General features: G+C 42.3%; 1 protein-coding gene across 2 annotated transcripts in view; it reads left to right on the top strand.

Annotated features, from left to right (window-relative positions):
• The first annotated feature begins 5,530 nt into the window (after positions 1-5,530).
• The window catches only part of rasgrf2b (Ras protein-specific guanine nucleotide-releasing factor 2b), a 323,823-nt gene continuing 314,067 nt past the window's right edge, over positions 5,531-15,286 (top strand). For both annotated transcript variants that reach the window (XM_068028824.1, XM_068028826.1), the window contains exon 1: positions 5,531-6,386. In XM_068028824.1, the coding sequence (XP_067884925.1) occupies positions 6,111-6,386 (276 nt within the window). In that variant the 5' untranslated portion in view covers positions 5,531-6,110. The remainder of the gene's footprint in view (positions 6,387-15,286) is intronic.

Raw genomic sequence — 15,286 nt, forward strand, 5'->3', positions numbered from 1 at the left:
GAGCTGCATTCATCCAGGCAAATGGAGGGTATTCCTGACTTTGGGAAGTCAAGAGATGAGTTACTCACCACAGAATTGCCAACCTTTGACCTGCTCTTGTAGCCACAGTATTTATATGGCTACTCCAGTTCAGTTTCTGGTCAATGATGACCCCTAGGATGTTGATAGTGGGGGATTCAGCAACGGTAATGCAGTTGAACTTCAAGGGGAGATGATTAGATTCTCTCTTGTTGGAGATGGTCATTGCCTGGTACTTGTGTGGCGCAAATCTTGCTTGCTACCTATCAGCCCAAGCCTGAATATTGTCCATGTCTTTCTGCATGCAGGCACAGTCTGCTGCATTATCTGAGGAGTTATGAATGGTACTGACCACTATGCAATCATCAGCGAACATTCCCACTTCTGTTCTTACGTTGGAGGGAAGGTCATTTATAAAGCAGCTGAAGATGGTTGGGCCTGAGTAATTCCTGCAGCGATGTTCTGGAGCTGAGACGATTGGCCTCCAACAACCAGAACCACATTCCTTTGTGCTAAGTATGACTCCCACCAGTGGACAGTTTTCCCCCTGATTCCCACTGACTTAAATTTTGTTAAGGCTCCATGATGTCAAATGCTGCCTTGATGTCAAGAGCAGTCACTCTCACCTAGTTACAGTTACAGTTACAGAGATACAGCACTGGACAGGCCCTTCGGCCCACCGAGTCTGTGCCGACCATCAACCACCCATTGATACTAACCCTACACTAATTCCATATTCCTACCACATCCCCACCTGCTTCGATATTTCCCTACCACCTACCTATACTAGGGGCAATTTATAATGGCCAATTTACCTATCAACCTGCAAGTCTTTGGCTTGTGGGAGGAAACCGGAGCACCCGGAGGAAACCCACGCAGACACAGGGAGAACTTGCAAACTTCATACAGGCAGTACCCAGAATTGAACCCGGGTCGCTGGAGCTGTGAGGCTGCGGTGCTAACCACTGTGCCACTGTGCCAACCTCTTGGATTCAGCATGTTTGGACCAAGGCTGTAATGATATCTGGTGTTGAGTGGCCCTGGCAGAAGCAAACTGAGCATCAGTGAGCAGGTTATTGGTGAGTAAGTGCCACTTGATAGCACTATCGATGACACCTTCCATCACTTTGTCAATGATTGAGAGTAGACTGATGGAGCGGTATTTCGTTGGATTGGATTTGTTCTGCTTTTTGTGGACAGGACATACCTGGGCAATTTTGAGCATTATCAGGACTTTCTGGTGATATTCCATCCCGTGAATTAACTAATTGATATACAACGGCCACAAAATTGGACAAAGCATACTTAACCTGCGCATGTTGCCTCCATTGCATGCAGCATGCAAACATTATGCTGTCTGCTGATTTACCTAATAGCCGCATGTAGCCAGTGCTAAATGCACTTTTGAGGGGCTGTACACCTCAGCAGTGGGCCCAAGCTTGTGTGACGCTGGTACTACTTAAAGCTAGTCTGCAGGACTTAAATCTAGCTTGCACCTCTTAAAGAGGAGGTGCGTTCTGGCTGCAACTGGTGAATTAGTGAATATAGAAATAGGAAGATATAGCAGATGAATGTGTGGCTAGAGAGATGGTGCAGGAGGGAGGACTTTAGATTCCTGGGATGTTGGCGCCAGTTCTGGGGGAATGGGACCTGTACTGGCCAGAGGGGATGCATCTCAACAGAACCGGGACTAATGTCCTATCGGAACAGTTTGCTATTGCTGTTGGAGAGGGTTCAAACTAATTTGGCAGGGAGATCGAAACCAGGATGGAGCATTAGAAAGGATAAACACAAAAGATTGGGAGAGGCAGGTAGCACTGGAGTAAGAAATGGTAAGGTATTACGTGCAGTCAGACTAAGAGGAAATACTGTAAGATCTACTTCAATTTAAAGTGCATGTATGCAAATGCACAAAGCGTGGTAAATAGGTTTGGTGAGCTGCTGGATCAGATAGCAATATGAGAATATGATGTTGTGGCAATAATGGAGATCTAGCTCAAAAAAGGGCAGAACTGGCTACTAAATATTGCTAGATACAAGGTGTTCAGGAATGATAGGGAAGGGAAGAAATTAAGTGGGGTGGCAGTATTGATTTAGGAAAATATTATGGTACTGTAGAGAAAGGATGACCTGGAGGGACCAGGGACAGAATCTATTTGGTTAGAATTACAAAACAATAAAGGTGCCATTACACTACTGGGCATATTATGTCGGCCAAAAACTTATGGGAAAGATAAAGAAGAGCAAATTTGCAGGGCAATTACAGAGAAGTGCAAGAATTATAGAGTAGTGATAATAGGGGACTTCGATTATCCGAATATAGACTGGGATTCTAATAATGTAAAGGGAAGAGAGGGGAAGAGTTTATGAAGTGTGTTCAGGAGAATTTTATTGAGCAGTACATATCCAGCCCAATGAGGAAGGAGGCATTGCTGGATTTGGTTCTGGAAATGAGGTGGGTCAATTGGATCAAGTGTCATTAGGGAAACATTTAGGGAACAGTGATCATAGTATTGAAAAATTTAGATTAGCTATGGAAAAGGACAAGGAACAATTTAGAGTAAAAATACTTAATTGGAGGAGGAACAATTTCAGTGGGGTGAGAATTGATCTGTTCCAGGTAAACTGGAATTAAAAATTGGCAGGCAAAACTGTAATTGAACAAAAGGTTGCCTTTAAAAAGGAGATGGTTTGGGTATAGTCGAGCTACTTTCCCACAAGGGGGAAAGGTAGGACAAACAATGCCAGAGCTCCCTGGATGACAAAAGAGATAGAGAGCAAGATGAAGAAGAAAAGGGGATGTATGACAGGTGCCAGTTTGTTAATACAAGTGAGAGCCAACCTGAATATAGAAAGTTTTTGGAGTTCCGTGAGAAAGAGATGGGAGCAGACAGGAGAGGCTGTGGTGAGCCAGCCAGGAGACGTCTTTTCAATCCAGGAACAAAGAGCTTTCTGCTCAAAACTCTACAATTCAGAAAAAAAAACCCAGACTGCCAAGTAGGTTAGTCATGTGACTAACTGGTTTGACCAGGTCTGCTTGTGGATCGTATTGGAGCAGGGGATAGTTCCTTTGTTCCAACACTGTCTGTTAATATGCAAAAAATGTCTTTCCAGCCGGGGGCTTGGCAACCTCTTGTCAAAGGCCTTCTCTTCACCCCAGCAACAATTTGAAATTTAATGTCCATGTGGTGAAATTAATATGCCTCATTCTTGGCAGGTGGGGGCCTCATGACATGGATTAATTAAGAAAAGCCAGCACAATTTGTTAAAGGCAAATCATGTTTAATTTGATTGAGTTTTTTGATGAGATAACAGAGAGGGTTGATGAGGGTGATATGGACTTCCAAAAGACATTTGATAAAGTGCCACATAATAGACTTGTCAGCAAATTTGAAGCCCATGGAATAAAGGGGAAAGTGGCAGTATGGGTTTGAAGGTGGCTGAGTGATACAAAACAGTGCGTGGTTGTTTTTCAGACTTCAGGAAATTATACAGTGGGGTTCCCCAGGGATTGGTAGCAGGATCACAGCTTTACTTGATACATATTAATGACCTAGACTTGGGTGTGCAGGGCACAATTTCAAAAGTTTCAGATGACACAAACCTTGGAAGTACAGTGAACCGTGAGGAGAGTAGTGTTAGACTTCAAGTGGACAAAGGCTGGTGGAATGGGCAGACATGTGGCAGATACAATTTAACGCACAGAAGTGCAAAGTGACATTTTAATAGGAAAGATGAGGAGAGGCAATAGAAACTAAGATTACAATTCTAAAGTGGGTGCAGGAACAGGGAGATCTGGGGATATATGTGCAGGGCAAGGTGAGAACATGGTTAAAAAGGCAAATGGAATACTGAGCTTTACAAATAGAGACATAGAGTACAAAATCAAGGAAGTTATGATGAACCTTTATAAAACACTGTTTTGGCCTCAACTGGAGTATAGTGTCCAATTCTGGGCACTGCATTTTAGGAACGATGTGAAGGCTTTAGAGAGGGTGCAGAAAAGATTTACAAGAATGGTTCTGGGGTGAGGGACTTCAGTTACGTGGATAGACTGGAGAAGCTGTGGTTGTTCTCCTTAGTGAAGAGGAGATTGGAAGGAGATCTGATAGAGGTTTTCAAAATTATGAGGGGTTGGGACAGAGTAGCTAGGGAGAAACTGCTCCTGTTGGCAGAAGTGTGGAGAACCACAGGACACCGATTTAAAGTGATTGGTAAAAGAACTCAAGGCGACATGAGGAAAAACATTTTTGTGCGGTGAGTAGTTATGATCTGGAATGCACTGCCTGAAAGGTGGTGTAGGCAGATTCAATCGTGCCCCATTTTGTTTTGTGTTTTTTTTGCTGGTTAGCTTTTGTCTCTCGTTTCTTTCTTAATCCATTTACTTTGCGTTTGGATGGCTGCTATCCTGCCAATCACACCTCACCTTTTACCTTCCCTTTTGTTCTTCTTCCCACCCTCCCTCTTTCACTTGCTCAAAACCTATTACATTTCTAACTTTACTCAGATCTGATGAAAGTCACAGACCTGAAACTCTGTTTCTCTCTCCACAGATGCTGCCAGAGCTGCGGAGTGTTTCCAGCATTTTCTGTTTTTTTTTCATGTCAGATTTCCAGCATCCGCAGTATTTTGCTTTTGTACCGTCTTTGAATTTGTCAGCATGTGATTATACAATTATAATTTACATGCAGTAAGATTTCAGGAGCCCAGTGGCATGACAGACATTATGGTCTGTGACTGCAAACAAGCAGGCCGTAGGGAGCATCCATCACAAGGGACAGTGAGAGTAGGTGCGCCTCCTGATGGTAGAGTGCCCCATTGTTTCCAGTCCTGTTTGTCGCCCCAACACAGTGAATGGAAGTCAGCTGCAATAACCGTGATACAGTCGATTATAACAATCCGTGTGCATCATTTAAAACCAACAAGCATTTAAATACATATTATTACTGATCTAGAATTTCTATCACAGTATGTTCCGCTGTGTGATTACTCTCAAAAATGTAGTTTGGGATTTTAACCTAAAGAAAAACCACGGGAAAGCGAAAAGACGATGAAGGTGCAGTTTTATCCGACCATACTAGTCGCTTGATTCCGAAATTACTTGATTAATTTGAGTTTCTCAGAAAAAAACGAATTATTTAAAAAGTAAGAGACATCAGTGCGTTTGGAATAACTGGTACAATGAAGTCCTTGCTAGTGTCTATCTTCAAAGGTTTAAAACACGTTAAATTAGTTTATTATGATAAATTGATCGAAGGCTATTTTATTTTATGCATCTACACACACGCATAGACAATATACATGGAATAACTGTTCGCTCAAACTTCCCAATGAAGAATTGAGAACAAAAAGAAATCAAGCATTTAAAGGGTCAATGGGTGGGGGGGGGGGGGGGGGCGAAGCAGCCCGGAAACTCAAGTCTCCACCGTATAGCTCACACAGATTCTTCTCCTGAGAAACAGTAGCAAAGCCACAGCAAGATCCCATTTGTCATCAGCAGACGGTAAGGGGATGTGTTTGTGCCCCTGCCACCAGTCTCTGTGATACTACTGGGAGGGTGGCCCCGGGCTGGACTGCTGACTGTGACAATAACACGAGTCACACGGGGTCGTGTCTCTTTAAATCGGTGTCAAAGCCGATTACAGCTGATCTCCCACGTGATTCTCTCTTACCGTCTGTTCCCAAGCCCCGTGCTTTTCAGCGTGCCTGGGCTCGGCACCTCTCCTTCTCTCTCTCTGTTGATGCCATGTTTCTGCAGTCAGTCTGGAGTTTGCTGCTGGATCGCAATGTCTGATCATTCGCTGTCATCCTGAGGAGCTGGCTCCGGCTCTCTTTTTGTGGACCCATCACTTTGTGGAGATGTTTTCAGCAGAGCAGAGCTGGCTCGCACCTTAAGTTTTTTCTGCTGTTGTGTCCCAGACTTTGGACTAATGGGGTGCTAACACCGGTTGCGGTGGCTCTCATGAAACAATGATGGAACAGAAATAGTTTTTTTTTTATATCAAAAATCCCCCTGCCCTACCCCCGCACCCCCCCCCCCCCTCCCACCCCCAACAGGAAATAAAAGTCTGAAGTGACCTGGCAGACGGAAAATGCAGAAAAGCATCAGGTACAATGAGGGTCACGCTGTGTATTTAGCTCTGATCGCGCGGAAAGAGGGGACGAAGCGCGGCTACATGAGCAAGAAAACAGCGGAGAACAGCAAGTGGCACGACAAGTGGTTCGCCCTTTACCAGAATGTGCTCTTCTACTTTGAGAACGAGCAGAGTAGCAGACCCTCGGGGATTTATCTGATCGAAGGCTGCACTTGTGAGAGGGTCCCGTCCCCCAAGCCCCTGACAATGGGCAAGGAGACCCTGGAGAAACAGGTATGAGACGGTGCGGTGCAATCCCACGTGGAAATTCAACTGCATCAGCTATCTATGTATCTGTCAATCTACCTGTATACATCTGTCACGCTGTCTAGCTAACAAGTCTGCCTGTCTAACAGTCTCCTGACTGGTTTTTGCAGTTGTCACTTCTGAAGAGGAAATTTGAGAAAATTGTCATTGATTTAAATGTGTCATCGCTAACTAAAGCTCACGTGACTGTATCAATGCGATCTACACACCCCCTTTGATAGTTTTGTAATGAGCACTAAGAGCTGTAATACGTGTAGACCTTGCTCTAACTATGCTGCCTTCATGTTGCTATCTCAGTGGAAGTCACCTAGTTACCTGTGTGGAGCTTCTGTGTCTAAATGACAGTTCATTTGAAGGGCCGCTGCTGAAAGGTTGTTGTCTAAAACCACTTTTAAGTTCTTGATAATGATCGAGGAAAAGCGTCCACCCCTCAGGAATAAACACTGACATAGCATTCACTATGACCAAGTCGCCAACATTGAATAAGCAGCACATGGTAGAAGGTGAAATCTGTTCAGAACTGAATGCTACCCCTTTAAATGTCAAAGGCATGCTGAAAGAGTGGTGTTCCGTTAGGCAAATAATATTCGGCATTGCTGTATAGATATTGACACAAAAACTAAGCTTAAATTGTTCAGTTTCCAAGGAATATAATTCGTCAAGGTTCATCAACAGCCACGTGGGACGGTCGCTCTATGTTGTAGGGGGTCTAAACTTGTCCGGTGTTTTTTAATATTCTGTTGAAATATTGCTGCTTTTAAAAATTTATTTCATTGCCATTTTGCCACTTGGGGTGAAACTTATTCCCAAAACAGATTTGAAATGACCGTTTCTTCTTACACAACTAATATGAGATGTTAATTCAGCATGAAATCCAATTCTCTCGGGTAATATTTTATGTGGCAATTTATTTTAGCGTTGGAAACAACGAAATAATTTGCATTCTTCATTGCATAAATGCAATTATGGGCATTTTGTGGAATTTGGAAAAGAGGTATCCTGTCATCATTACAACATACTTCATGACTTTTTGGAAACAATCGAAGAATCAAGTTTCGAGCTTTCTCCTTTTTTTGAACGCATATGTCTGCATCACTTGAGGCACAGAGAATTAACATCAGGTTGTAATCTTAAACTTTGCGGCTCGAAGGTTACACTCAGTGAGTGTTACAGATTGGTTCTGCGCTTGTAATTTGTATTAAGCGCGCACACACAAACAACAAAACATTGTGGAGTTATGTCATTTGCCCTACAGTCAAACACCGCGTATAAATAGAACTGTGTGTACCACCTGACCTATCTTTAGTGCCAGGGAAGAGAAAAACACTCCTGTAAAAATATTCAGCCTCTGTGGTTTTCCACTAATTAATGTGCTTACATTTGTGTTACTGTGCCTACGGTCGAAGTTAAAGATGAAACATAACATTGCATAATTCTGCGTCCATCTCGATTGGGTCATACTTTCCAAGTCACCGATTGTTACCTTAAGGAATTATAGATAATATACAAGGATGCTACAGTAGTTTGACTAGCCGTAACGTAAACGGACTCCAAACAAACATTAGAATGTATCATATTAGCGTTATAGTACTGGCACTGTGTGCGTCTACATTATTGTTTGCTGAAATATTAGCATAGTGAGTTCTATTTTCATTATTCCCACAGACAGAATATATCAATCTTTTCATAGCAATCTGAAAGGGTAAAAACTTCAGTTTTTAGGACTTGTAAGGACTGGCATTCTTTTGGTTTAAAATGGTAACAAAAGTCAAGGTGCCAAGGACTCATTGCACTTTGTATGACCACTCCCAAAAAATGAGCACGTTTAGAATATACTAATTAACATCTGAGACTTTTTATTTCTCCTCATTTTCTCACAGCTGGGAATAACTCATTTCTAACATGTAATCTTCAGGTGGTTGTTATGACATTGGCACCATTGAATTAGCAGCACTTTTTCCTTTTTGAAACTCTATGAAATGAAACATTTTGGGTCTGGTCTGCTTCTGCAACATGGAAAGTGTCTGTAGCATAGAAAGTGCCTCTATGATGTGGGAAACTTCAATGGACATGGAATAGCTGATTCACTCAAATGTCCCATCATTGAAAAAAGGATCAAAATCCATTTAAAAAAATTAAATATGGCTTATAGTTTAGTTGTATTTCTTGGCAATTGGATATTTGAATCCATCAATTCCTAAAACTCAGTCTTCTACTTATTCATACCATCATATGAAAGCTTGGATAAGTTTCCCTTGCATGGATCTCCCCTAATCCTGGTCCAATGGGTTGTTTTTTTTCCTCTGTTGTTGAAGCTGGATGTATTCCCTGGAGTACTGTTATGATCTTTTGGAAAATCAAATTGTTCCTTCATGTTATTTTTCCATAGGGTGCATACAAAAGTTTTCTTCCTCCTGGTGCTATTCTGTGTGTGTGTGTGTACTATATTGTATGGTGATGTAATGGTTATGCCATTGGAGTAGTATTCTAGAAGTTGTGAGTTCAAATACTGTGATAAGTTATGAAATTCAATCCATTAAATCTGGTAAATGACTCTGAATGCTATTGAATTGTTGTTCAAAAACCTCAACTGGATCACTATTGATCTTCAAGAAAGGGAACCTACCAGCCCGACAAATGAGTCTGGTCCAAATTTCAGATTGACTCTTGGACTCCAATATTTCTGAAAAGGTGGGGAGGAAGTGGGGTCAACTTGCAGTGGCCCGGAAACCCAGAAATATGGGGAAAAGGGAGGTCTTGCCGAGTTTAATACAGGGCCTCATTTGAACTTTTGTCGTCTTTTCCTGTCTGGCAGCCAGCCAGGTTGAGAAGCTGGCTGGCTGTTGGCCAAGCAGGCCTGTGGTACAAGGCCACAGGGGAGGAAGAGAGAGATTGTGGGGAGAGAGATTGCAGGGTGGAAGATTGCATTGGGCATTGGTTTGTGAGGTGCTTAGCCTGGGGGCTATGGGGTGGGGTCTGGTGCTTGCTGGGAGGGGGAGAGTTCATGGCAAGTTTGCTTGGGGGTTGGGGGAAAGCTCCTCCTGGCTGACAAGCAGTGCTGGAAAAGTATTTAATTGATGGATTTTTCCTTCTTGCCTCTCCAGCTGCCCAACCTGGAAAACCCAGCCTGCAGCTGTGAAATCTGAATGGCTGCTAAAATCTGAGGCGGTCTCATTAACATATTTAAATTACTGGCTTGCTCTTGAGCGGATCACAGGTCCAGCAGTCTACTGGCCCCATTTAAACTGGAAGTCAACACATTCTCAGCAGCTTTGGGTCGGGTTTCACATTTTAAGAATTTAACCATTCCCACCCCACTCCCACCTGTCCTGGAGGATTAAAATTCCCCTTTTGAAGTTCTCTGAGTTGCACAAACCACTTTCTCAGAGTAGCTAGGAATGATTTTAAATTCAACTTTGACAATCAGCATGCCAAAAACAAATAGGACCTTCTTCCCAAAATATTTAAAAAGTAAACCCGTAACATTACTAAATGTATCCATAGACTTGCCTTTTATGTCTCTAAAGACCTTTCATTAATGTTTTTATTTGAAGACCGCCAGCCTCTCACAAAAGCTTGGATTAGAATTTGATATTTTTGCCCAGAGTTATGACTCCCGCAGTTTAAGCCAGATCCTACAGTCTGATAGTAAAGTGTGGACAATTTCCCAGTATACATCAGTAAAACTGTGTCAATTGAAATGGTAGATTTCCTGTAACAGTATTCATTTGATTGTTTTCCAAAAGCAAATTGGTAAATTTCAAAAGTTTTATTGGGGTAACTTTAATATTTAAGTTTTTTTTTAAACAGAGGAACTGTGAGGGATAATAGAAAACAAACAAATATCCACTTCAAATATGACGGACAGTTGTGACTACATACCTTTTCTGTATATTTAAATTGCAAACTATTATTTGTAGAAATTCTGTCTGTGTACAACTTCCAATTGTGTGCTTTAGAACATGATTTGGATACAAACTGGATGATCAACTTGAATATGTTTTCTTTTTTTAACGTTTACAAGCTATTAACTTAGTTATTACTTTTAAAAAGAGTGTGTCAAGCTCAGAGACACAGACAGAGATATTGTCCTACTTACATTTCTAACACAAAAACATATAGTCATTTACAGAAGATTGGTTTCACAGAGTGAGTGTAATGCTAATTAAATATTGGGGAGACAGACAAGATGTTTCAGGTGTGAACCCTTCATTAGAACTCAACGTTGATGAGAGGAACAGAAATTTAAGATGAGAATCTACCCCACTAGCTTTTGGATGAGATGTTAAACTGAGGCCTATATGCCTTCTCAGGGGAATATAAAACATCCCTGGCACTATTTGAAGAAATTCTGATAGTATCCAAGCCAATAATCCTCCCTCAATAAATGCTACAAAAAAAAGGTTTGATCTTTTCTGGCTACATTATGGAGCATTCAGCAAACCACAATAATCTGGGACATATTGGTAGGAAAGTACTACAGAATACACACTGACCTACTGAGACACTAAAGCACAGCTTGATAATGCCAGTATCATTTTCTACTACTGCCCTAGTGTAGGCGTATAGCTGCAGTTAGCTGGTATGTTGGTATGCTGTAGAGGCAACAGCTTGAACTGGTCCAGTTCAAATTCTAGTCAATGGTGATCTCCAGGATCTTGATGGTGGGTACTTGTCACTGGTGCCACTGCAGGTCAAGAGGAGGTTTATGGGCTTTCTCTTGTTCAAGATAGTCATAGTGGCAGGTGGTGACCATTTCCAACATGAGAAAGCACTTCTCGCCATGACCTTCAATGACACCATCATTGGCAAGTTTCCAGCCATCAGCATCCTGTGGGTGGTGGGGTGGGGGGTGGGGGGCTGGTCGCCATTGACCACAAGATGAACTGCACCAGTCATTTTAATGTGGTGGCTATAAAAAAATGAATTTCTTGGATGTGGGCATCATTGGAATGTCTGCATTTATTGCCCCTCCCTAGTTGCCTATGAAGGTGGTGATGGTCCTTCTTAAACTACTAGCAGTTTGATACAACTGAGTGGCTTTCTAGGCCACTTCAAAGTGCAGTTAAAAATAAATAATGCTGGTGCATGGCTGCAGTCACATAAATGCCAGTTCACGTAAAGACGGCAGGTTTTCTTTCCTAATTGGTATTAGTGAACCAATTGGGTCTTTATGGCTTTCGGGCAACTTCAAGGTCACTTTTACTGATGCCAGTATTTAAAAAAAAAGAATTCAAATTCTTAAACCATCATGGTGAGATTTAAACTCCTGTTCACTGGATTATTGGATCCGTAACATAGCCAATAAACTACTGCACCCTTTTCGTTTAAGGGTAAACAACAGGGCTGAGGTGGGGTGTACTACAATGAGTGGTTCAGCTCGTGACCTCTCCACCATCTAAAAGGCTCAAATCAGAGGTGTTATAGAATATTCACCACTGAATGAATGTAGCCACAATAACTCTGAAGGATGCAACAACATTCAGCATTGAGAACAGAGCAATTTGCTTAATTAGTGACTCTGCTGCTGGATGTAATACCTTCTCCATCACTGGTGTACTGCAGTTGTATATTTAAGTCTCCAACAGCACCTTATTCCCTGCTGCCTCTACCACCAAACAGATCAAGAGCAGTAATGTTATGGTAACATCAGCACCTCAAAGTTTCCCTTCAAGTCACACACTATGCTGACTTGGACATGGATCACCATTCCTTCATCAATGCTGAGTCAGAATCATGGAATTCCCTACTGAACACCAGTGTGGAAGCATCATCACCACAAAGTTTGCAATGGTTCCAGGAGATGGTTCATCACCACATTGGATTAACTAGGGATGAGCAATAAATGTGGCCTAGCCCACATTGTCCACATCCCAAGGACAAATAAAAAGTCAAGATATATGGGTGAATCTAGACGATACTGTAATTAGGCTGCACTTGTGTATTGGGTGTAGTGATGAACTCTGCACCATGGAAACAGATGTTGAATTAACAGACACACTAGGATGCTGCCTGGTGTGAGGAAATACAAATACAAAGAAAGACTGGGGATTTTTCAGCAGAACAGAGGAGATTAGGAGTGACTTATGGAGCTATTTAAAGTTATGAAGGAATGGAACAGGTAGAAACAGACTTTGTTTTTTAGTAATTGAGGGGTCTAGGACAAGGGACATTCATGGATGGTTAAACATAAGAGATTTGGGACAGGCAGCGGAAGACACTTTTTTTTAACCCACAGGTTTATGAGGTTGTGGAATGGCCTACCAGAATTAGTGATTGAAGGATAGATAGGTGGTTGAAGGAATGGCTAGGATGTTGTACACTGTCAAAAATTCATCAAAATTTGGTGGTAGCTTCATATTGGGTTCACGAGAATCACACAATTTCAGGACTGTGTGATTGACAGTGTTTTTAAAAGTTCTCTAACTTACTCCACAGCAAAATTAACAATTTACTGTGTTTGAAATATTCAACATTTCTCACTTACCATGGTTTCTATGAACTTTGACACAACTGGTAGAAGGTGATACTGGTATATGGTTAATGAGGTTTGTGTTTTATCCTTTCTTGCACACAGATACATTTGCTGCATTCTGTTCAGATGGCATTACATCAGTTGACAGGGACAGATTAACAGTTTACCTAGCTTGTACAAGTTCTTAGACAGATCTACAGTGATTTCAGTCTCTTGGCTCCCAGCAACTCCTACTGCAACACTGCTATTCTGAGCATTCGGATTACTGCAAACATCTGGAATACTGACTTCCAGTACTAAATTCCAATAAGAAAATATTGGAGTAGGGATTTCAGTTCTGATGAAAGGTCATCAACCTGCAATGTTAATTCTTTTTCTCTCTCCATAGATGCTAGGAACATAGGAACAGGAGTAGGCTATTTAGTTCGTCAAGCCTGTTCTGTCATTCAATGCAATCGTAGCTGATCTGTGATCTAACTCTATACACCTGTCTTGGCCCCATATCCAGTAATGCCTTTGTTTAAGAAAAATCTATCAATATCAGATTTGAAATTAACAATTGATCTAGTATCCATTTCCATTGCTGTTTGTGGAAGAGAGTTCCAAACTTCTACCGTCCTTTATGAGGGTCCTTGAGATGGTGCAGAGATGATTTACCAGAATGGTTCCAGGGATGGAGGATTTTAGTTACAAGGTTAGGTTGGAAAAGCTGGAATAAAAGCAAGAAATGCTGGAAATACTCAGCAGGTCTGGCAGCATCTGTGGAGAGAGAAGCAGAGTTAATGTTTCAGGTCAGTGACCTTTCATCAGAACTGGCAAAGGTTAGAAATGAAATAGGTTTTAAGCAAATAAAGTGGGGGTGGGGCAAAAGATAACAAAAGGGAAGGTGTTGATAGGAGTGAGGGTCATAGAGAATAACTGACAAGAAGGTCATGGAGCAAAGGCAAAGGGTGTGTTAATGGTGTGGTGAAAGACAAAAGCATTGTGCAGAGAGGGTATTAAATGACAGAATAATGAACAGACCTGGCCGAAAGAACAAACATGACAAAAAAAATCAGTGGGCAGGCACATGGTAAAGAATTGAATGATGAAACAAACTCAAAATAAAAAATAAAAAAATAAAAAATAAAACTAAAAATAAAAAAGGGGAGCCTGTCACACTCTGAAATTATTGAACTCAATGTTCAGTCTGGTAGGCTATAGTGTGCCTAATCGATAAATGAGATGCTGTTCCTTGAACTTGCGTTGATATTCACTGGAACACTGCAGCAAGCCCAGGACAGATATGAGGGCATGAGAGCAGGGGGGTGTGTTGAAATGGCAAGCGACAGGAAGCTCGGAGTCATGTTTTCAGACTGAGCAAAGGTGTTTCACAAAGCGGTCACCCAAACTGCGTTTGGTCTCCCCAATGTAGAGGAAACCACATTGTGAGCAGCAAATACAGTAAAAAACTTGAAAAGAGTACAAGTAAATCGCTGCTTCACCGGAAAGGAGTGTTTGGGGCCTTGAATAGTGAGGAGAGAGGAGGTAAATGGGCAGGTATTACACCTCCTGCGATTGCATGGGAAGGTGCTGTGAGGAGGGGACGAGGTGTTGGGGGTAATGGAGAAGTGGACCAGGGTGTTGCGGAGGGAACGATCCCTTAGGAATGCTTACAGGGGAGGGGAGGGGAAGATGCGTCTGGTAGTGGCATCACGCTGGACGTAGCGGAAATGGCGGAGGATGATCCTTTGGATGTGGAGGCTGGTGGGATGGAAAGTGAGAACAAGGGGAACCCTGTCGCTGTTCTGGGAGGGAAGAGAAGGGGTGAGGGTAGAGATGCGGGAAGTGGGCTGGACACGGTTGAGGGCCCTGTCAACTACAGTGGGGGGACTTCTCGGTTGAGGAAAAAGGAAGACATATCAGAAGCGCTATTGTGGAAGGTTGCATCATCAGAGCAGATGCGTCAGAGACGGAGAAACTGGGAGAATGGAATGGAGTCCTTAGAGGAGGCAAGATGTGAAGAAGTGTAGTCGAGGTAGCTGTGGGAGTCAGTGGGCTTTGCATGAATATTAGTAGACAGCCTATCCCCTGAGATGGAGACAGAGAAGTCAAGGAAGGGAAGGGAAGTGTCGGAGATGGACCATGTGAAGGTGAGAAGGGTGGAAATTGGAAGCAACGTTGATAACTTTTTCCAGTTCAGGGCGGGAGCAGGAAATGGCACCGATACAGTCATCAATGTACCGGAAAAAGGTTGGGTTTGCTTTTATTATATTGGAAAAGCTGGGTTTGTTCTCCTTTAGAACAAAGGATATTGAGGGGAGATGTGATAGAGGTGTACAAGGTTATGATAGGCTTAGATAAGTTAGATGAGGAAAAACTGTTCCCATTAACAAATAGTCCAGATTTTTAC

The sequence above is a fragment of the Heterodontus francisci genome, chromosome 4 (assembly GCF_036365525.1).
Source record: "Heterodontus francisci isolate sHetFra1 chromosome 4, sHetFra1.hap1, whole genome shotgun sequence".
Classification (NCBI taxonomy): domain Eukaryota; kingdom Metazoa; phylum Chordata; class Chondrichthyes; order Heterodontiformes; family Heterodontidae; genus Heterodontus; species Heterodontus francisci.